Here is a 22,883-nt window from a genome sequence, read left to right on the forward strand (position 1 = left end):
TGGTGGTGATTGATCCAATTGAAATCAAATCAGATCATTCCACTGCGTATCTTTTAATATTTCACATCACCTACAGGATAAAGTCCAAGCTTTCACATGATTAAAATTGTCCTTCATAATGCAGCTTCCACTCCCAACTTTCTCCATCATCTCCCACTATTCACTTCAAAAACCTCAACGACATTATAATAAATTGTATTTAGTTATCCATGTATGAAGTTTCTTGTCCCCAAGCCTTTGCTAACTGATACCTCTGTCTAGCTTGCCCAAATCACTTAGGTTTTCTCATATATATATATATATATATATATATATATATATATATATAAATACACACACACATACACACACACATACATATATATATATTTGCCTCCTGATCTTTCAAGATTCAGATTCAGGTGTCAGTATCAGGAAGTGTTCCTTAACCACCGTCAACAAACTAAGCTAACTACTCACTCTCTGTATAATCATATTGACTGGACATGGCTGCTTTTGCCACTTTGTGTTAAAAGTAAACGATTGCACTAGCTCTCTAAAACATAATCCTTCCAAAACAGAGACTGTTTTGTATTCGTGTTATAATCCCATAATCTAACACTGTGCCTGGCAAAGGGTATGCATTCCATATATAAGGAATTGTTAGATTATTTATATTCAGGTGAACTTTATGAAATTGTGAGATAACAATAAATATTCATGTTTCCAAATCTGCAGCTGGCCCAAAGCGCAGACATAATTCATTTTCTTTTAGTATAAAGAGCGATGTTTTGGTTTATACACAGTACTTAATTCTTAGCTTATCATTTGTTTTCGGCAATTCCAAGATATCTCAGAGAATATTTCTATTAGTATTGAAAATACCTCCAGCATAATATTCACTCTGTAATTGAACTTGTAAAACTTACTTCTGCTTTGAAGCTCAACTGCAAGTTGTCTTTCAAGGTTTTCTCTAATTTCTCTCTCTCTATAAAGCTCCAGTCGTAGCTCCTTCTTTTCTTGTTGAATCTGCTTCTCCTGGATGCGAGCATTATCCAAAGCCACTTTCAGTAGACCCTGTCAAGGTACAGGAAATGACATGCAGTTCATCCTATCTGTTTTAATTTATCAAATATAAAATAATATATGTAGGTGCTAATGTCTTGTATTACATTTATTTTGTTTATAGAAATATTGTTGACCTGAATGTTGGTCAACAGAGTCTCCACGGAGGACAGACTATCAGCAAAAATGAATGGTCCAGGGAATCCAGCGGGCAATGCCTGCCCAGGAGTCAGCTGTATCTTGTCCAAGGGTGACTTCATTATTGGAATTTGTACTGGTACCTCTTCTGCAAAAACAAAATTAATATCAGAAGGTTCACAGATTAAGAGCTCAAAAGTCTCACTATGCCACCTCTACCAAGCATCTATAAAGATTTTGTTTCTAAAACTAAATGACTGACATTCTCATGATTAGAAGTCATATTTATTCTCCAGCTGCCTCTAATTTCAAAAAATAAATATTTCAGTAAAGAACTTGTGAAACTGAAACAATGCTTATGGCTAAAGAGGTATAAAATCTGCAGAAAAAAATTTAAGATACATACAATTGACATATGTGTTTATAAATATCTATAAGTTAAATACTCAGATCACTTCCTGGAAAAACATAAGCAATATTTTATTTTTTCTTCTCTAAATCTATTAATCTGTCAATCAATTTATTTATCTTGATTATTTTAACAGCTTTAATGAAGCATAATTTACATAAAATAAAATTCACCTATTTTAAGTATACACTTCATTTTTAGTAAATTTCTAGAATTGTCTAATCATCACCACAAATCTATTTTAGAACGTCTTAATTTCCCCTATAAAGAGTCCTCATGTCCATTTACAATTAATCTTCTTTCCCACCTCAGCCCCTAGAAACCATTAATCTGCTTTATCTCCAAAGGTTTGCCTTTTCTGAATGTTTCATGTAAATAGAATCCTACAATACATGGTTTTTTGTGTCTGACTTCTTTCTCTTAGCATGTTTTTTAAGCTTATCCATGTTGTGGCAGGTATCGGTGGTTTATTTTTATTGCTGAACAGTATTTCACTTCATGAATGTACTAGCTTGCATTTAAACATTTTCTAGTTCATGACTATTTGGATTGTTTCCACTGTTACTTTTTTTTTTTTTAATACTTTAAGTTCTAGGGTACATGTGCATAACATGCAGGTTTGTTACATATGTATACATGTGCCATGTTGGTGTGCTGCACCCATTAACTCGTCATTTACATTAGGTATATCTCCTAATGCTATCCCTCCCCACTCCCCCTTCCCCACAATAGGCCCCAATGTGTGATATTCCCCTTCCTGTGTCCAAGTGATCTCATTGTTCATTTCCCACCTATGAGTGAGAACATGTGGTGTTTGGTTTTCTGTTCTTGCGATAGTTTGCTGAGAATGATGGTTTCCAGCTGCATCCATGTCCCTACAAAGGACACGAATTCATCCTTTTTTATGGCTGCATAGTATTCCATGGTGTATATGTGCCACATTTTCTTAATCCAGTCTGTCACTGATGGACATTTGGGTTGATTCCAAGTCTTTGCTATTGTGAATAGTGCCGCAATAAACATACGTGTGCATGTGTCTTTATAGCAGCATGATTTATAATCCTTTGGGTATATACCCAGTAATGGGATGGCTAAGTCAAATGGTATTTCTAGTTCTAGATCCTTGAGGAATCGCCATATTGTTTTCCACAATGGTTGAACTAGTTTACAGTCCCACCAACAGTGTAAGAGTGTTCCTATTTCTCCACATCCTCTCCAGCACCTATTGTCCAGTGTTACTTTTTATTTCATGGAATATCCCTTATCAGAAAATAACATGTATGACATAAAATCACAAGTTACACATATTCTCCTCTTTTATTTTTATGCTGTATTCTTCAATAGTCTCATTACTCAATAAAGAGCTATGAATAGAATTTTTGTTTATAAATATGTTTTATATTTGCTTCAAACAGATATACCTAATTATAAAGGGAATCCCCTCCTACTTTGAGAACCCTGAACACTTGGTTATTCTGGCTGACAATCTTTCATATGACCTGTATGAATTAGATAAATTGTCTTCTGTAAATGCATATGTAAAAAGAAACTGCCACTGAAAGGTAATCTTGGGATGTTAACGAAACAAATTCAGTTACTCTTAATTGGGTTCATCAGCAGTGAATCATAGCACCTCACACAGTTACGCTGCTCACTGGAGTATCTTAGTTTCATCAAGAGAGCACAGGCAAAGTTTAAAAAATATGCATCTCTCTGGTCAGAAAAAAAATTCAGTGACTCCATATATTCTAATGAGACTCGCTCAACAAAAAAGACTTGGCTTAAATCTAGACATAACCAATTTCACATGGTTTGGAAATAACAACAAAAAAAGGTCTCTTGGTTCTGGTTCCTGTAGGTTTGGAATATGGATTTGTCATATATTAAGACTCCATTTTGCAATTGCAAGCAGCCTACATATGCAGTGTGCAGAGTCTTGAGCCCATTAATTTAACAGTTACCGTTTGCTGTGGAATTTCTCGTGTGGGAAGTTGTGCCATTCATTTGTGGGAAACTTCAGTGAGATTACTTAGTACTGTCTCTGAATAAAAGGCTCTTAGTATGTATCACCTTTACATTTTTTATTTTTCCAAACCAACAGCAATTTTAAAAATGCTATATGATTTTATTAGAGTCAACAGTTTCACACTGTTTGAATCCAAATATTAAAAAGAGCGTTTGTTTATTGACCTTAAATAATTCAATAAAATGTATGAACTATATCATTACTTTTCTTTTTTTTTAATTTATAAAGAACATAAATTTATTCTCTCACAATTCTTGAGGCTTGGAAGTCAAATATCAAGGCACTAGAATATGATGAGGACCTTCTCACTGCATTCTCATGTGGCACAAGTCAGACACACAAGAGAGAGTGAACTCACTCTTGCGAGCTCTTTTTATAGCTTATTAATCCCTTCGTGAAGACGGAGCTCTCCTGACCTAAACACCTTTCATGAAGTCACAACTCTCAACATTGTTGCATTGGAGATAGTTTCCAATACCTTACCTGGTGCAGTGGCTCACGCCTATAATCCCAGCACTTTGGGAGGCCGAGGCAGGCAGATCACCTGAGGTCAGGAGTTCGAGACCAACCTGGCCAACATGGAGAAACCCCATCTCTATTAATTTTCTTTAGCACAGAAAGCTATGAGAATAACTTCCCAGAAATTATTTTTTAGTAAAGCTTTAAAAACAGTATTTTGTTCACAGATGCAAATGTTTTCTACAATTCACTTGTAGTTTATTTTCATACTCTAGTTATATAACTCTGACTATTTAAAATTAACCCTAAACTCTTACAAGACATTTGCCTCTCTACTTTTTTTTTTTTTGGTAAAGTCAGTGGTAGGTTTAGAAGAGTTAAACTATTCCAGAGAGAATCAGCACATTATCACCAATTCTGTGACCTTATTCAGCTACATGGTTTCATTTGAAGTATTATCTCATAAAAACAGTATTAAAACATGTCTTAGGCAGCAGCTCTAAGGTTTCTAAGGTACATTTCGCAACAATTAACCACAATGTTATGCTTCAATTGCATTATTTGATGTCTATATTTAAGTACTATTTTTTCCTTCTCCACATGAATGCATTAAGTGGATGGAATTACTTTATAATGATGATATATCAATATTTATAACAGCTGGAAAGGTTCTGTACTTTTATACTGATGTTTATAAATCTTCAAGTATTAATTTATGTAGCCTGGAAAAGCTACTATTATAAAATGAAGTGCTACAAAGTTATAACATTAACTTCCTGCTGATTCAGAGACAATATAATCATTTCCCTGAATAAATATTTTGTGTCAAGGACAGAGCTCTTAAAATAATGGATTCATTGTTACATATCACCTACACATATGTATAACCTCAGTGGTGAGACTCTGAGGGTTACTTTACAAACAAGATAGCTGAAAAGGAAAGCAATACATTTAGTATGCACAAAACAAAATTATAACTACATTAAATTTGTTAGAAGTCTTCTATTTGAAGATGAAAAAAATGCCGTTAAATTGGCTGAAAGGAAAATTACTATTGACGATGAAGACAGGTTGCATGGTCTATGGTTTATAATGTTGCTGTACAGTAAATTGGAGTTTCAAAATAGTATTACTCTTCTTTAAAGAGATAGACACAGCTGAATTAGGTGTTGCTTGCTGCAGTGAGGATCAAACACAAAAAGAATCATATTTCATCAGACCTAGTCAACACCAGGAAAATAAATAGAAATATAAGAGGTATGCAGGCAATGATTCATTTTGATAATCTGGCCCAAGAGAGACACATAGAGACAGCACACGGATCTAAGCTTCTATCAAAAGACAAATAGGACACAGAGGGTGGGAACTGGGATGACAGTGTAGCAGAGGTCACATCGATTTTCAGCAGCAGTTTTAACATGGATGAGATAACCCTGGACTCTATTTGGCCCATTGTTCATATCCTACCTGTCTCACAAGCAATAAATTTCCTAGTCCTAGAAAAAGGGCCATAAAGAAGAAGGATTCTACTTATGACTTCTTATGATTAAGTTTCTGTGCTAACCAAACATGCTTTTCAGACCAAGGTCACATTGCATGTTAAGGTCCATAATAGCCCAAAAGTAGTGGAAGTGTATTACGTTTTAGCGTATGCAAGAGGAAACTTTCAAACTATTCATCAGATTTTTTTTTCCTATTTAACTCATTTGCTACAAAAATGAATGGTAAATGAATTGGAAATCAATTTCAATCTTGTAATATATTTTTACATCTGAACAGTATCCGAATTCTTTTCACAATGTAAATAGGTGCACTGTCATGCAGGAATTTAGTAGATAGGGTTGAAAAATCCTAATTGGCAATAAAATTTTAAATGGGCAAGTACTAGAAGCATAGGCCATTGGTTAAATAAGAGCATCTCTTACTAAACACAGGAAAAAGGATTTTGATTTTTTTGATTTAAAAAGCTGGTATTCAAAATGTAAATAGTAAAAGCTTTATCAGTACATAGAACATAATAGTATAAACTACAAAGTAAAGATAGGAGAACTGCTATTTAGTCAAGGACATGAGCGACCTCTCCAGTTATTAAAGCAAGGTGGAAACCACTTTTATTAAGCCTGTTTGCTAAACCTGCCATACATACTTTGTAATAGCGATTGGGTATCCACTTAGAGAATAAGTTCTTCATTTTAATGTATTTCTTAGAGTCCAGATGAATAGATAAAAAAGTTGATGAGAACTTTTGTAGGAAAAAAAGATAAACATATAGTGAATACTCAAAATAGAAAAATCACCCAGAAAATTAAGTCCAGGCTGCTAGAGGCTCTCTACATGACTCTAGTGCTTATTTTCCCATTTTTCATGGAGTGTCTCTCCTCTGAGCTTTAAGGATTGTGATACAGGAATATAAACTTAACACAGCTGACTACGCCAGCCGTAGAAAAATGTAGCTCCCTACCAGGTCATCAGTTTTATTCGTTATCAAGTAAATTATACTTTATTATTTTTTTTGAGAACTTTTGCCTAAATACAGCTGTCCCAAGTGACTCTTTTTTTTTTTGGCAATGTCATTATTATTACATTCAGGACAAGTGAGACACCTGTTTCCCTCTCACAAACTGAGGAATGATTACAACAATAAAATGACCAACTGCTGTGTAATGTGACCTGCGTGAATATAAGGAAGTGTACATAGTTTCAATGACTCCTCAAGCATTGCCATCATCAAATGTGGAAAAGAAAAGCTTGATCCCCAAATTGTTGTATTTCTTTAAGGAGATGAAATAAAAATAATACAGATAAATGAAAACAGAAAGCTAATCGCAAAGGAATGAAGATGTATCAACCTGAGAAAGTGACACAGATACTCTAAAACCAATTATGCCCATTTGCTGTGGATCCTTAGATTAGCAATTTCACATAACAGGCTCCTTTATAAATCATGTATTAGAATTCAATCATCTTTCAGACAAAATACTATTCCAATAACAAATATTATGTTCAATGAAAGGTTTGGAAGAAGTATGATACCCTGTTCTTGTCATTAAGGAGTGGATACGTTAGTTAGGAAAACAGTGGACGCTTAAGCTTGAATCATGTTCATGTGGCATAGATTGTTATTTGCCTCTGGGAGTTCAAAGGAGAGGTCACTGTAGTTTGGAATGAACCCTTAATAATCTATTCACTCTCTAGCTGAAAGGCATTCCCACTGTCCTTCGACTAAAGCCCCACAGAACTTCCACGTGATATTAGGTGTTCTAACAAGAAAAACTTCCTTGCTCAAATTAGTGTTGAGAAAACTGGCCTAAACAATATTTAACAATTTTCCTTAAAGCTAGGATTGCTAGATCCATTACAGGGTGCTCAGTGGAATTTGAATTTCAGATAAACAGCAAATCATTGTTTAATATAATTATGTCCAAAATATTCCATGGGACATCTTTAGACTAAAAATTGATTTCTCATTTATCTGAAACTCGTATTTCACAGGGCACAGTTTTCCTTTATTTTTAACTTGTTAAATCTTTTAAAGCAGAACATCTCAGACTCCATTTCACACATCACCGCTAAAGAATATACTCTTGTAACCAAATACCGTGTCCCAAAATCCTATGGAAATAATTTTTTAAATAAATAAAATGCTAATACTAAATATTAACAAATGTTATATGCCAACATAGGAAGCAGGAGCATAACGAAGAGCAAAATACACTGGAGCCTGATTGCTTGGGTTTGAATCTCTGCTATGTGATTTGTAGGACCCTGGGAAAGTTGCTTAACCTTTCTATGCCTCAGTTTCTTTATCTGTAAAGTTAGGATAATACACCTACCTCTTACGGCTGTTATAAATATTAATGAACTACTATTAGCAAAATTGATAGAATAATTTCTGACCTAAAGTAAATCCAATATAATTGTTTATTAAATAACTTAAATGGTAGTTGAAAATTTACAGAAGTGGAAGAGGGGTATATGGTCATATATTTGACAAACTAAGCATCTATTAACACCTCATGAAACACAATGTTTGGAAATATCCTTCTCTAGGTAAAAATTGGATGAGCACAGCTTCACCTTAAATTAGCCCACTTTTACTTTCCAAGTCATTAAAGGCCTGAAGACACAAGTCAGTGGTTTTTAACCAGGAACAATTTTGTTGCCCAGAGCACATATGGCAATATCTAGAGAAATGTTTGATTGCCAAGACTACGTACTGCTGACTTCTAGTGGTAGAGGCCGGTGATGCTGCAAAACGCCCCATAAAGCATAGGAAAGCCCTTCACCCCCGACTTCTGCTAGATTCCCAACAAAGAATTATCCGGCCAAATGTCAATACTGGTTGGGAAGCACTGTTCTTTCCTGTTTTTCATATAGGAAAATCTCAATGAAAGGACAGTTAACTAGATTTCCCCTTCTACAGGTTGAGGATCCCTTATTGGAAAATCTAAAGTCTGAAATGCTTCAAATTCAAAACTTTTTGAGCTCAGACATTAAGCCACAAGTGGAGTAATACACACCTGACATAATGTGACAGATCACAGTCAAAATACAATAAAAACTTTGTTTCATGCACAAAGTTATTAAAAACATTTTATAAAACTACCTTCAGGCTAAGTTTATAAGGTGTATATGAAAAGTAAATTAAGTTCATCTTTAGACCTGAGTCCTATCCACAACATATTTAATTATGTATATGCAAATATTGCAAAATCTGAAATACCCAAAATGAAAAATGATATGACTTGGACCTGTGTCACCACACAAATCTCGTGTCCAAAATCCTCAGTGTTGGAGATGAGGCCTGGTGTGAGGTGATTAGATTGTGGGAGTGGAGTTCTCATGAATGAGAACTATGGTGCTGTTCTCAAGATAGTGAGTGAGTGACGTCTCATGAGATCTGGTTATTTAAAAGCGTATGACACCTCCCCATCTATCTCTTCCTCCTGCTCTGGTCATATAAGACATGCTTACTTCCCCTTTGCCTTCTACCATGATTGAAAGTTCCCTGAGGCCTCCCCAGAAGTCAAGCAGATACCAGCATCCTGATTCCTGTACAGCCTGTGAAACTGTGAGCCAATTAAACCTGTTTTCTTTATAAGTTACCCAGTCTCAAGTATTTCTTCATAGCAGTGCAAGAACAGACTAATACAGAAAATTGGTACCAGAAGCGGGGTATTGCTATAAAGATACCTAAAAATGTGGAAGCAGCTTTGGAACTGGATAACAGGAAGAGATTGGAGGAATGCAGAAGGTCAGAAGAAGACAGGAAGATGAGGGAAGGTTTGGAACTTCCTAGAGACTTTTTAAGTTGTTGTGACTAAATGCTTATAGATATACAGACAATGAAGCCCAGACTGAGGAGGTCTCAGATGGAAATGACAAACTTATGGGAAACTGGAGGAAAGGTCACTTGTGCTATGCTTTAGCAAAGAGCCTTGCTATATTGTGCCCCTGCTGTAGGGATCTTTGAACTTGAGAGTGATGATTTAGTGTATTTGCCAGAAGAAATTTCTAAGAAGCAAAGTGTTCAAGATGTAGCCTGGCTGCTTCTAACAGTGTATGCTTTTATGTGTGAGCAAACAAATGACCTGATACTGGAACTTACATTTACAAGGGAAGCAGGGCATAAAAGTTTGGAAAATTTGCAGCCTGGTCATGTGGTAGGAAAAAAGAAGCCCATTTTCTGGTGAGGAATTCAAGTGGGCTGAAGGAATTTGCATAAGTAAAGAGGAGCTAAATGTTAATAGCCAAGACAATAGGGAAAATGCCTCAAAGGCATTTCAGGGACCTTCCTGGCAACCCGTTCCATCTCAGGCCTTGAGGCCTAGGAGGGAAAAAATGATTTCATGGGCCAGGCCCAGGGCCACACAGCCCTGTGTAGTCTCAGAACACTGCTCCCTGCATCCCAGCCATTCCAGCTTCAGCCGTGGCTAAAAGGGACCCAGGTACAGCTTGGACTGATACTCCAGAGGAAGAAGCCATAAGCCTTGGCCGCTTCCATGTGGTGTTAAGCCTGCAGGAGCACAGAGTGCAAGAGTTGAGGCTTGGGAGCCTGTGCCTAAATTTTAGAGAATGTATGGAAAAGCCTGGTTCCTCAGGCAGAAGCCTATGGCAGGGGTGGAGCCCTCATGGAGAACCTCTATGAGTGCAGAATAGAGGGGAATATGGAGTTGTAGCCCCCACACAGAGTTCCCACTGGGGCACTGCCTAGTAGTGTATCTGTGAGAGAGGGCCACCATCCTCCAGAACCCAGAATTATGGATCTACCAACAGCCTGCACTATGAACCCGGAAAAGCCAAGACAATCAACACTAGCCCTTGAGAGCAATTGTGGGGGTTGAACCCTGCAAAGCCACAGGGGCAGATCTGCCCAAGGCCTTGGGAACCTATCTTTTGTACCAGTATGCCCTTGATCTGAGACATGAAGTCAAAGGATACGCTTTTGGAGCTTTAAGATTTAATGACTGCACTGCTAAGTTTCAGACTTGCATGGGGCCTGTAGCCCATATCTTCTGGACAATTTCTCCCTTTTGGAATGGGAGTATTTACCCAATGCCTATACCCTCATTGTTTTTTGGAAGTAACTAACTTGTTTTTGTTCTGTAGAGTCATAGGCAGAAGGGACTAGCCTTGTCTCAGATGAGACTTTGGACTGCAGACTTTGAGGTTACTGATGGAATTAGTTAAAACTTTGGGGTACTGTTGGGAAGGCATGATTTCATTTTGAAATGTGAGAAGGGCATGTGATTTGGCAGGGGTCAGGGCAGAATGATATGGTTTGGATCTGTGTCCTTACTTACATCTCATGTCAAATTGTCATCCCCAGTGTTGGAGATGCAGCCTGGTGGGAGGTGATTGGATCATTGAGAGAAAGTTCTCATGAATGGTCTAGCACCATCTCCTGATGCTGTTCTCATGATAGTGAGTGAGTCAGTTCTCATGAGATGTGGTTATTTAAACATGTGTGCCAAGACAGGCTTGCTTCTCCTTTGCTTTCCTCCATGATTGAAAGTTTCCTGAGGCCACCTCAGAAGCTGAGCAGATGCCAGTATCATATTTCCTGTACAGCCTGAAGAACCGTTATCCAATTAAACCTCTTTGCTTTATAAATTACTCAGTTTCTGGTGTTTCATTATAGCAATGAAAGAATGGACCAATAATGGAAACCTGTCTGGTCTGAAGCATTCCAGATAAGGAATATTCAAACTGTAGAGAATGTAAGAAGCTTAATAAGAAAAAAAAGTCAAATAAAGATTTAGAACTAACAAAATGCTTTACAAGGTGTGTTTTAGAGTTTTTATGCATTTCATTTGAGATTGCTACCTGCATGAAATCTATACTGACCATCCTATTTAACACTGCAACCTGCACCCCTATTTCTACCCCCCATTGAGATGATTTCTTTTGTTCTGTAAAATTTAGCACCATTTAATATACAGTATAATTATTTATTATTTTATTAAATATTTTATTCCAGTACAATTTAATCTTCTTGAGGACAGTGACTTTTGTCTGATTTTTATTTGCTCACTGCTGTCTCCTCAATATCTAGAATAGTCACTATTATGTGTCTATCTATAACCTATGCAATGAATTAGATATGTAGACTGGTAATCTTAAAGCCCTGTAAGATTTCTCATCATCAAATTGATTCCACTATTTCTTTTTTATTCAAAAAGACAGGATTGTACATGAATATATAATTTATTTATTTACAAATATTTGGTAGAATGAAGGAAGAATGGGGATAGAGGTAAAGAGTTTCTGGTCAACTCTTAATCTTTCCAATAAAATAAATGGTTACTATAATCTACAAGTATTGTGACAAATCGAAATTTTACAATTTTGAAAAATAGCTTGTATAGTTGTCACAGAATGTCTAGTGTAAATTTATTGAAATTGTCTACATAGCATAGTCCTCTGAGCAAAAAAATTTAAAACATAAAGCTTTCTGTCCCACACACAGTTTCCCATCATCTCTGAGATGATCTATTAATATATCAGAGATAAAGCAGAGCTGACTGGTTTTTTTGGAGTAACTATATATTTTGTAGAGCCTAGAAATACAAAACTGCTGAGGGTCCAGAAAGAAACTAGAATTTAATCTAAAATCGGCAAAGAAAAACAACAACTTCTGATATAAACAACCGAAAAGCACCACAGGCATGTATGTACAAGTCCCTTCTCCAGAAAACCAGCCTGGCTACCTCTGTGTAAAAGGCTGCACAAAAAAAGTAACATTTTATCAGTGCCGAGTAACATTGTAACATGCTGCATCATAAACTGGCAAACAAGAGGCAGGATTGGGAATGGGTATGGTAGAAAGAAAGTTGCTGTTTTAAAGTGATGTATTTGGGATAGATGGAGGAGGAGGGCACCCATTTCCATAAATTAGATGACCCTTCCAGGTGATAATGTTTTGTCACTCCGGCTCATTTGTAAAATGACTTTGTGCCTTCCCTCTGAAATCTGAGTATGCCAGCCATCGTGGTCCCTCAGTGGCAGCTTTCAAACTGACTGTGTCAAGTCAGCCATGTTGCCCATATTCCCCAGGATTCTAACATAGGTTTGCTTTTAGTCTTACTGGGGGCTCAGGCATCTGGCTGGCTGAAGAGGCTGCAAAGCAGATTTCTCACTTTGCTTCCCTGCCTGGAGACATCCAGTCTTTTTTTTTTTTTTCAACCAAGAAAGAAACTTCTTTTCTTAACCTGGCACAGATCAGGAAGGGAAATTTACTGTTCTGACCTGGCAATTCAGGTGCCAAATTTAAAAATCATTGTTTTCATATTTGGTTAGTTAACTTATCTGAGTAGAGAGAGTCAATGGAAGGTAGAAGAGAGCAGGTTATTCATCCAGCACTTTAGAGCATAGTTCTCAAACTTTATCATGCATAAGAATGCACTGAAAGTCTTTTAAATACACATTCCTTGCTTCCAGAGTTTCTTACTCAGTAGGTATAGAGTAAAACCTGGCAATTTGAATTGTTTTTTTTTTTTTTTTTTTTTAAATAAGTGCCCGATTGATGCTAAAGTTGCTGGTGTGGGAATCACAATTCAAAAAACAACTGGGCTATATAAAGGTTATTTTTTGCTACATTTACAAGATTATAACATGATTTCCTATCACAATATATTTTTTAACTAGTTATTTTTCACATTTCAAAAAATCATTTCAAAAATGATACCTAATTTTAAGTACGTATCGCCAACACTTCAAGAAAATGAATAAAATTAAAGACATATATCAACCAGTCGGTTTTATAGATATAGAGGTTCTGAAAATCAATTTACACTGCAGAAAAATATGTGTGAGGGGCCAATTTGTAGCATAGATTCAGGAAACAAAATAGTAAAAAACATGAGCCTATACAAATAAAAGGAAAATATTTTTCCAAGAATGAATTCTATGGATTATAATTAAATTGTATCCAAGAAAGGTATAAAGAATACATTTTAGAGGATTAACATTAAAAATTAAAGATAATTCAAAATCAGAATGACATTACCACGTAAAACTTGAGAAAACAGTCTATATAACAAAGAATTCAGTTTGTCACCTCCTATAAACTCTTTCATGAGGAACGTGCCCTTAATTACACAGATTTGACATTTTTATCAATATGCTCACTCATAACTATGCAATTATACCTGTTTGTAATCTATGCATATTCATATTTTCATGTTACCACAGTACTAATGCTAGACAATTCTGTTTTCATTAACCATTTCCTTCCCTTGCTCATGCATACACACATGTATGTGCACATACCCCCACAATCACTGAGAATATATACTGAGATTTCAGTCTTAGCTAAAATATGGAGGCACTGGGTTTGGTACAGTGGCACGAATCTGTAGTTCCAGCTACTCAGGATGCTGAGGTAGGAGGATCACTTGAGTCCAGGAGTTTGAGGCTGCAATGCATTATGATCATGCCTGCAAATAGCCACTGCACTCCAGCTTGGGCAATGTAGTGAGACTCCACCTCTGAAAAAACTTAAAAAAAAAAAATTGAGGCACTGAGGCATCACATGTTTTATACAAAAAATTAAGGGTTTTCCTAATAGATGAGTTTGATACCACAACTGCAACACTGTTATAAACCTAGCTAACACAAAATGTCCCTAATTATTTATTTTAGAAAGTTGAATTTTATTTAAAATATATATTTAATTAATAAGGCAAAGCACTGCAATTTTCACATTTTTTTTTTCTTATCCTGTGTAACATAGACATTAAGATAATAAAAACTATTGCGGCCAGGCACCGTGGCTCAAGCCTGTAATCCCAGCACTTTGGGAGACTGAGGTGGGCAGATCACTTGAGGTCAGGAGTTCAAGACCAGCCTGGCCAACATGGTGAAGCCCCATTTCTAATAAAAATACAAAAATTATCCAGGCATGGTGGCAGGTGCCTGTAACCCCAGCTACTCGGGAAGCTGAGGCAGGAGAATCGCTTGAACTCGGACAGCGAAGGTTGCAGTGTGTCGATATCACACCACAGCACTCCAGGATGGGAAACAGAGTGAGACTCCATCTCAAAAAACAAACAAACAAAGCTGTTGCTTCTCGCCTGAAAATTTCTTAAGTTTTATCAAAGAAGTTGGTATCTATTCGTAATGCTTAATTTAACAACCTTTACAAAAAGCACAATCCTAGTTTTAGATGCTGTCTATTGCTATGAAAAATTCATACCATCTTATGGACACTCTTTTTTTGATAAAAATAATAATAAAATAATTCACAATCTATATCCAAAGAGGCAAGGATAGGTAAATGCCAGCACTAGAACACATTAATGTGCCATTTTGTTTTGTGTTTTAATGCTGCCTCTTCTTCATCTTCATTTCTAGTTTGTGGGGACTGATTCAACTTTACTTTCTTCTATTTCAATATTCTCAACTTAATGACTTTTATCAGAAACACTTTTGAGTACCTAGTTGTGCATTATATTGTGGTATACATCAAAGTGGTATAAATTGTAGAGTGTGGTAGTGATTTTCTCTAATAACTACTAGACAAAGAGTAATATTTTCAAAAAAATTTCAATTAATTAGAAACCTTTCAAAAATGTGTCATGCAGTTGAATGTAAATGATTATACAATGGTTAATCATCTGATACGTCCCTTTCTGATTTAAACTTATTTCCTATGAGTCTGCCTTCTTCTTATAGCATGGTAAACATTACTGAATATCTCTGTGTGTTGGGATGCTACACAATGACTCTATATGTAGAATATAAAGATCTACCTCAGTGTGTGTAGGAAGTTTAAAGGAAAAAATTAAAATGCAAAACACTTAGCATGGTACTGAGCACATAGTTGGCCCTGAAAAAGATGAGCTACATCTGAAGCTATGCCAGCCTTCGAGATCTGGAATGTTCAAGAAAAAGAAGTGCACTGAATATACATTGATTCCGGGATTCACCCAATAAATTCTTCAAAAAAATTTACTCTGGTATTGAGTGAAGAATTTACGTAGTGTATCAAGAATGAATTAAGGTATTATAGCATTGTATTTTGTCTTCCTAATAACCAGACAAAAGAATAAACTTGTAATTCTGTAACTGAACTCTCTCAGATTATTTCTAAGGTAGTTTGAGCCTGAAGTCTTCAAACTACCTGAGTAGTCTGAATTGACGCCCCACCCTGCTTTGGCTCTCCCTTCATGAGCAGCACCCACTGTCTAACCAGTCCCAATGATTCGACCTGGGTACCTCAGTTGGAAATGCAGAAATCACCTGCCTTCTGCATTGATCTCCCTTGGAGCTGCAGACAGGAGCTGTTCCTATTCGACCATCTTGTCAGCCACCGAGTCGCATTTTCCCCTCAATTTTAAGTTGTAAATTTATTCCCATGGAGACATGCAAGTGTAAGATAACTGTACTTTCTACTAAGCATATAGGAAAAGGGGGACAGTCTGGGGTCTGGCTGTTGGGAAGGTGTGGCCGCAAGACAGGCTGGGAAGATGCCAGTGGCAACGATGAAGGAAAATGACTTCCGTTTCAGAAAGTTGTTGGATCAGAGCCAAGAGTTCCAGGCTTTTGGAGGAACTGCTGCACCCCCAGTGTATGGTCAGCTTCTAGCTTTTTATTTGCTCCATAACGACAAGAATAACCCAAGATATCTTTGGTAAAGAATACCACCTGCTATAAAATCTGCAAATTCTGAACTTGGGAGAATTTGCTCAGTAGGAAAAAAATTCTGGCATAGAGATTTCCTTGGGATGTATACAACCCTCAATGCTTACCAGTAGCCTAAGATGTTCCAGTCAATTATGGAAGCACTTAGAGATACAACAAGGAGATGAGCCTTTCTTTGCCTTGCCCTTTCAAGCATATATCTCAATAATGGCTGATGATTTTGCAGCCTTTATTGGACGTCCTGTAGAAGAGTCTGTGAAAAGTACATTAAAACAAGAATGGCAAGCTGACCCCACCATAAGAATGGTTATGCCCAGAAAGCCAACTGCAAGGGCCCCAGATGTTTCTTTTAACAAGTTTATTCCCTTGCCAGAGTGAATTCCAGTTCACCCAATCTCCAGTGGATAGCAGTTATCCAGACGGACGGGTTATGTGGTTTTCCTTGATAACTGATTTATCACCCTGAGTTTAAGATCCACCTTCAGAATCCTTTATATTGACAAATATAGAAATGTAAAGTTTTAATTTTCAATTTGTTGCATAGATGAAGCACCTCAGCATTCCTTACCATGTGATAAAATACACATATAAAGTACAATGTTGTATGTACATTTTGTTCTTAAACATTATGTTGAATAGTTGTTGAAACAGTTCTCATTTTGTAATACTTAACAGTCTGGATGGAATCTCTCATTGCTACAGCAGTTAGCTTGTTTTTTAGTGACTTGTGCAATAAGATTTCCTGTTTCTTGTGGAACAGTTGTTGTCAACTATCTCTTGTCTGCGCAGAGGTCCCAGCACACACCGCACTCTCATCTGTACCATTGTTGGATAGTTGTAATGATTCATTTGGAGTTTGAGGGCAGTATCTGTATTGCTAGGGATTATGATTTACCCTCTTTGGAGACTATGCTCTCTTTTCTCCCCAAATTCTGAGAGCCACTGATGCAAAAATACAGAAATATGTCTGAGAAACAAATAAACCATTTTTATACTAAACCAGTTTGCTAACTTTAGATGTTTTCCAATGCTGTGAGTACATCTATTGGTGGCAGTGGAGGGCTTGCACGGAAATGTAACTCATTTAAGATATTCATGAGAAGTATTAAGTTGTATTATCTCCTTTTATAAGATGGGAAAAGTTAAGTGTGGAACGCATTATATGGAGAAAGAAGCAATTAAGATATGTGATACACTTTGTACAACTATCCAATGGCCTACTGATTGCTTGTATTTATCCTCTGGGTCAAGTTCTGCCCTTTGCAGAAATACTAAATGAGTCTTTCATTCAGTGTGTGACACCCCTCTGAATATCTGAAGTTGCTGTTTTATATCTACAGGTTAAAACAGACTTTAGTTCATTTATTCTGCTTTAGTTCAATAAATATTTAAATGAAAAAAAGACAATATGAAAAATCTACCTTAATTTTTCCTGGCAAATTCGACCTTATTTTACTAATGTTAACATTTCTTTATTATTACTATTATTATTATTATTATACTTTAAGTTCTAGAGTACATGCGCACAACGTGCAGGTTTGTTACATATGTATACATGTGCCATGAAAATTACTTACTGTTGTTACAAATATTTACGGATCCATATGGAATGGCAAATGTTGAAGCAAAGACACTACAGACATGTTTCACTTTTGCTAATAGCCCTAGTACTTGAGAATTTTTTTTCTCATTTTTCTATCATAAGAACTTTAGTTTGAAAGAAGAATCTTAAGTGTTTACTGAATATAAAATTATGTCTATGCTGAGGCCGGGTTTATGCAGACAGTAAGAGTTTGATGGTTTTATTAGCCTGCAAATATAAATATATATTATATATATACTTATGTATGTAAAATAAATATTTATTAAACATCTTAAAATCTGTCAAAACTTGAAATGTAAAGAGAAACATAGTCAGTTCTCAACTTCCAGTGACATTTTAGATCACTATGATTTTCTCCTCTTTTCTTTCCCAATTGGATTCTATCCTTATACACGCAATAGTCACCCCTTATCTGTGATTTCATTTTCCAAAGATTTCTGTTACTCCTAGTAAATGACAATCAGACAACAGGGGAGTACAGTACAATAAAATGTTTTGAGAGCAAGAGAGACCACATTCACATAATGTTTACACAGTATATTGGTATAGTTGTTCTATGTTTCTATCAGTTATTGTTGTCAATTTTTTACTATGCCTTATTTATAAATTAAACTTTAACACAGGTATGCATGTATAGAAAAAAAAAATATGTGTAGGGTTCAGTACACTTCACTGTTGCAGGCATCTACCAGGGGTCGTGGAACGTATCCCCCACAAATAAGATGGGACTACTGTACTCAGAGCCAATGATACTTCTTTAGGAGGAAAAATATTTTTAAGATTTACTTGACATGAAGCCCTACAAAATTCAATGATTAGTATTAAATGCAGTTGTTTAACATTTTCTGTTTTTATGAATGTGTAAATATTATGAACTCAATAACCAGAGAAATTCTGGAACATGAAGAAAGGAAAATAAAGATAAAATTAATATGTAAAATCTTTCATTACCAATATGTTGTAATCAGATTTAAACAAAACACCTAAAATTTCTGCCCTAAATTCCAATTCTATGAAATTGGCATATTTTTGTGAGTCACTTATTTGGATAAAGTGCTTTAAAAATCAACTTTATAACATTTGAGTCCCATGAAATTATTTTCAGTTTGGTATTGAGAGGTGAAGCCAGCTGAACTTCCTGGGTCGAGTGGGGACTTGGAGAACTTTTCTGTCCAGCTAAAGGATTGTAAACACACCAATCACCACTCTGTGTCTAGCTAAAGGTTTGTAAACGCACCAATCAGCACTCTGTAAAAACGCATCAATCAGCACTCTGTGTCTAGCTAAAGGTTTGCAAACACACCAATCAGCGTGCTATAAAAACGGACCAATCAGCACTCTGTAAAATGGACTAATCAGCAGGATGTAGGTGGGGCCAAATAAGGGAATAAAAGCAGGCCACGAGCCAGCAGTGACAACCCGCTCAGGTCCCCTTCCACGCTGTGGAAGCTTTGTTCTTTCACTCTTCACAATAAATCTTGCTGATGCTCACTCTTTGGGTCCACACTCCCTTTATGAGCTGTAACACTCACTGCAAAAGTCTGCAACTTCACTCCTGAAGTCAGCGAGACCACGAACCCACCAGAAAGAAGAAACTCCAGACACATATGAACATCTGAAGGAACAAACTCCAGGCACATCATCTTTAAGAACTGTAACACTCACTGTGAGTGTGGCTTCATTCTTGAAGTCAGTGAGACCAAGAATCCACCAGAAGTAATAAATTCTGGACACAGTATCATATGTTAGTCATTTCTGCATTTGTCCTGAATCTGCCTTCATGTTTGCTTTGGATAACCTTAAGGAACATGCAGCTGAGTGTGGTGGCTCATGCCTGTAATCCCAGCACTTTGGGAGGCCGAAGCGGGTGGATCACGAGATCAGGAGATCCACACCATCCTGGCCAACATGGTGAAACCCCTTCTCTACTAAAAATACAAAAAATTAGCCGGGCGTGGTGGCGTGCGCCTATAGTCCTAGTTACTCGGGAGGCTAAGGCAGGAGAATGGCGTGAACCGGGGAGGCGGAGCTTGCGTGAACGGAGATTGTGCCACTGTACTCCAGCCTGGGCGACAGAGTGAAGATTCCATCTCAAAACAAATGAACAAAAACAAACAAAACCAACCAACCAACCAAACAAACAAACAAACAAACAAACAAAAGAACATGCTTCCATCACCTGAACAGCTATATCTATTCACATCAGTTTGAGATTTTAACTTTCTTGATTCTATTTGATCACTACGGAAGATCACTTTGCTCACTGCCTCTGTGTACACTGTCACCTCCCCTCCATTATTCATTTCCCATTAGACATTTTTCCAGTGTGAATGGCTAAATACTGTATTTTTAACACGGCATTGAAATTACTTCATCTTCTTGGCAAATGACAAGACGTTCTATCCTATCTCTAGTTAAAATGCCTATATTAACAGATGGTGAAGTGCATCATAGTCAGCCTGTGATTCTCAACCACCATCAATAGCACAATTTCTCGGCAGAATTTACTAATAATCCATGTAACCATCTAACCTTACCTACCACTGTCTCTGACAGTTGGTGTATTTAAAAAAATTATGAGGGTGAAAAGCAATACAATATGCTATTCAAGTTTGAACACTGATGTGTATTGCTTTATTGCCACTGCTACAAGTTTCCAGAAGATACTTTCTCATCTGGATACTTACAACATGTGTTATCTTCCCCCATTTGCCTAGAAAATTGACTCACTGGTTAGCAAAATTCTATTATTGATACCTTGTAGTTTTTTAAACCTTGTCAACCCAAACTTTTGAAGCATATAGGGGTTGCATTTTCAGGTACCAGGTAATTATTTCTTATTTGCTTTTCAATGGAATAATACAGGTTGTAAAGGAAAATTTTACCATTATGTTTTTCCGTGCTTAGACTTCACAAATGTTATATCCCATATCAGCACCAAGGCCAAAAACTGTAACACAATAGTGGTAGTATCTCCACAGATATAAAATACTCCTACTAAAATTAAGATATAAAATAAGAACAATTACTTAGGTCTACCATAATAAAAGAATGGTCTTAAAACTGTATTATTCATAATAATACTGACATTCCCATTAGTACTGTGGCATACGCTTTCAAAGCTGTATACCCTGTTCAAATGACATGGTGTCTTTTTGCAATACTGTTTGTGTCCAAGCAGATACAAGGTTTATAGAGAATGCATCTAGGGAGCCATAAAACTGGTGGTAAACATATTTCTCCATGGTATTTTAGTACTTGGAAAAATTCAATCACAGGGAAATGTTTTGTTGTAAATATCTTAAAAGGCTTATAAAGGCAATGGCTTCCCATAGCACCTGTTTCAATAATTTTAAGAGTGAGAATAGGTCTTATATACCAAAGCTCACATTCTTTAAATTTCTTTTATTTTTACATGTCTTGCTTTTGAAATTTAAAAAGAGATTTAAGTACAATGCACTTTGTGTGCTAGTATGACAATGAATAATCAGGCTTCCAACTTGCAGTGTTACCATGTTTTCCAAAATGAATCCAGGAAATACATTTTCACTTTGGCGTAGGTTTTACTCTTTCTGTACAAGGTATCGTTCCATGACTATAATTTGGCAAATAAAAATGACATGTTACATGCTCAATGTGCTTTATGTGTTTGTGTAAGTTTTGAATGAGCCAGAGTAGAAAAAAAAAACCCTCAAAGTAGAGAACATTAGAGTTTAAATTAGAAGCAAAAACAGTTTAATGATAAATTCAGAATTTTTGGAATTGAAATTTGGAAATATTTGTTTTTGTTTTTATGATCTTTCTTGCTATTACACTTTGCCTTCTAGTCAGTCCTCAGAAATTTTATTTATGTTTTTGAATGGGAACCGTGCGTGATGTGTGTATATTCTCTCCCTACCCTTCAAGATAGAGTAAAATGGCACTTCCTACATCCTTCCTTCATCCCAAAGAGTGTATTCTCTTATATGTATCTCAATAATCTATTTTATTAACCAGTACCTTTCTTCAGAATGTACTAGCAAACAAGCCACAGAGTAAAGACACACTACACCCATTGAATGGGAGAAAATATTCGAAAACTATTCATCCCACAAGGGTCTAACGTTCAGAATATACAAGGAACTCAAACAACTCAATAGCAAAAAAAAAAAAAAAAAAAACCAAAACCAAAAACCTAATAATCCCATTATAAAGTGGGCAAAGGACATGAATAGACACGTCTCAAAAGAAGACATACAAATGGCCAACAGGTAGATAAAAAAGACTCCACATACTAATTATCAGGAAAATGCAAGTTAAATCCCCAATGAGATCTCATCTTAGAATTGTTATTGTTAAAAAGAAAAAAACTAACAGGTGCTGGACAAGATCTGGAGAAAAGGGAACTGATACAAAGTTGGTAGAAATGTAAATTAGTACAATCACTATGAAAAACAGAATGGATATTTCTTGAAAAACTAAAAATAGAACTACCATATGATCCAAGAGTCCTACTACTGGATATTTTTCTAAAGGAAAAGAAATCAGTATATCAAAGGAATATCAGAACTTGCATGGTTTTGTAGCATTATTCACAAAAGCAAAGGTATGGAATAAACCTAAGTGTCCATCAAGGGATGAATGGATAAAGAAAATGTGGTATATATACACAATAGAATACTACTTGATCATAAAATGGAACGAAATCCTGTCATTTGCAGCAACATAGATGGAGCAGGAGGTCTTTAAGTTAAGTGAAATAAGCTAGGTACTGAAAGATAAATATTATTTGCTGTCACCCATATGTGGGAGCTAAAAATTGTCTTATGGTGGTAGAGAGTAGGATGACAGTTATCAGAGGCTGGGACAGGTACGTGTGTTGGGGGAAGGAGATGAAGAGGTTGTTTAATGGGTGCAATCATATAATTAAGTAGAAAGAATAAGTTCTGTTTGATAGAAGAATAGGATGACTATAGTTAACAACAATATATTATGTATTTCAAAATAGCTACAAGAGAGCATTTGAAAAGTTCCCAACACATAGAAATGGCAAATGCTAGAGGCGATGAATATCCTAAATA

General features: G+C 36.1%; 1 protein-coding gene and 1 pseudogene across 2 annotated transcripts in view; one reads left to right on the forward strand and one right to left on the reverse strand.

The window, feature by feature from the left end:
* Nucleotides 1-22,883, reverse strand: part of DACH2 (dachshund family transcription factor 2) — a 701,861-nt gene that overhangs the window by 20,795 nt on the left and 658,183 nt on the right. The window contains exons 8-9 of one of the 2 annotated variants that reach the window (XM_017954197.2): nt 1,182-1,330; nt 909-1,056 (exon numbers count right to left, since the gene is read on the reverse strand). In XM_017954197.2, coding sequence (XP_017809686.2) covers nt 909-1,056; nt 1,182-1,330 — 297 coding nt within the window. Of the gene's footprint in view, nt 1-908; nt 1,057-1,151; nt 1,331-22,883 lie in introns of both variants that reach the window. The other variant, XM_017954196.2, reaches the window with a different exon arrangement.
* On the forward strand, nt 15,088-16,766 carry LOC110742165 (annotated as a pseudogene).

This window comes from Papio anubis, chromosome X (assembly GCF_008728515.1).
Source record: "Papio anubis isolate 15944 chromosome X, Panubis1.0, whole genome shotgun sequence".
Lineage (NCBI taxonomy): Eukaryota > Metazoa > Chordata > Mammalia > Primates > Cercopithecidae > Papio > Papio anubis.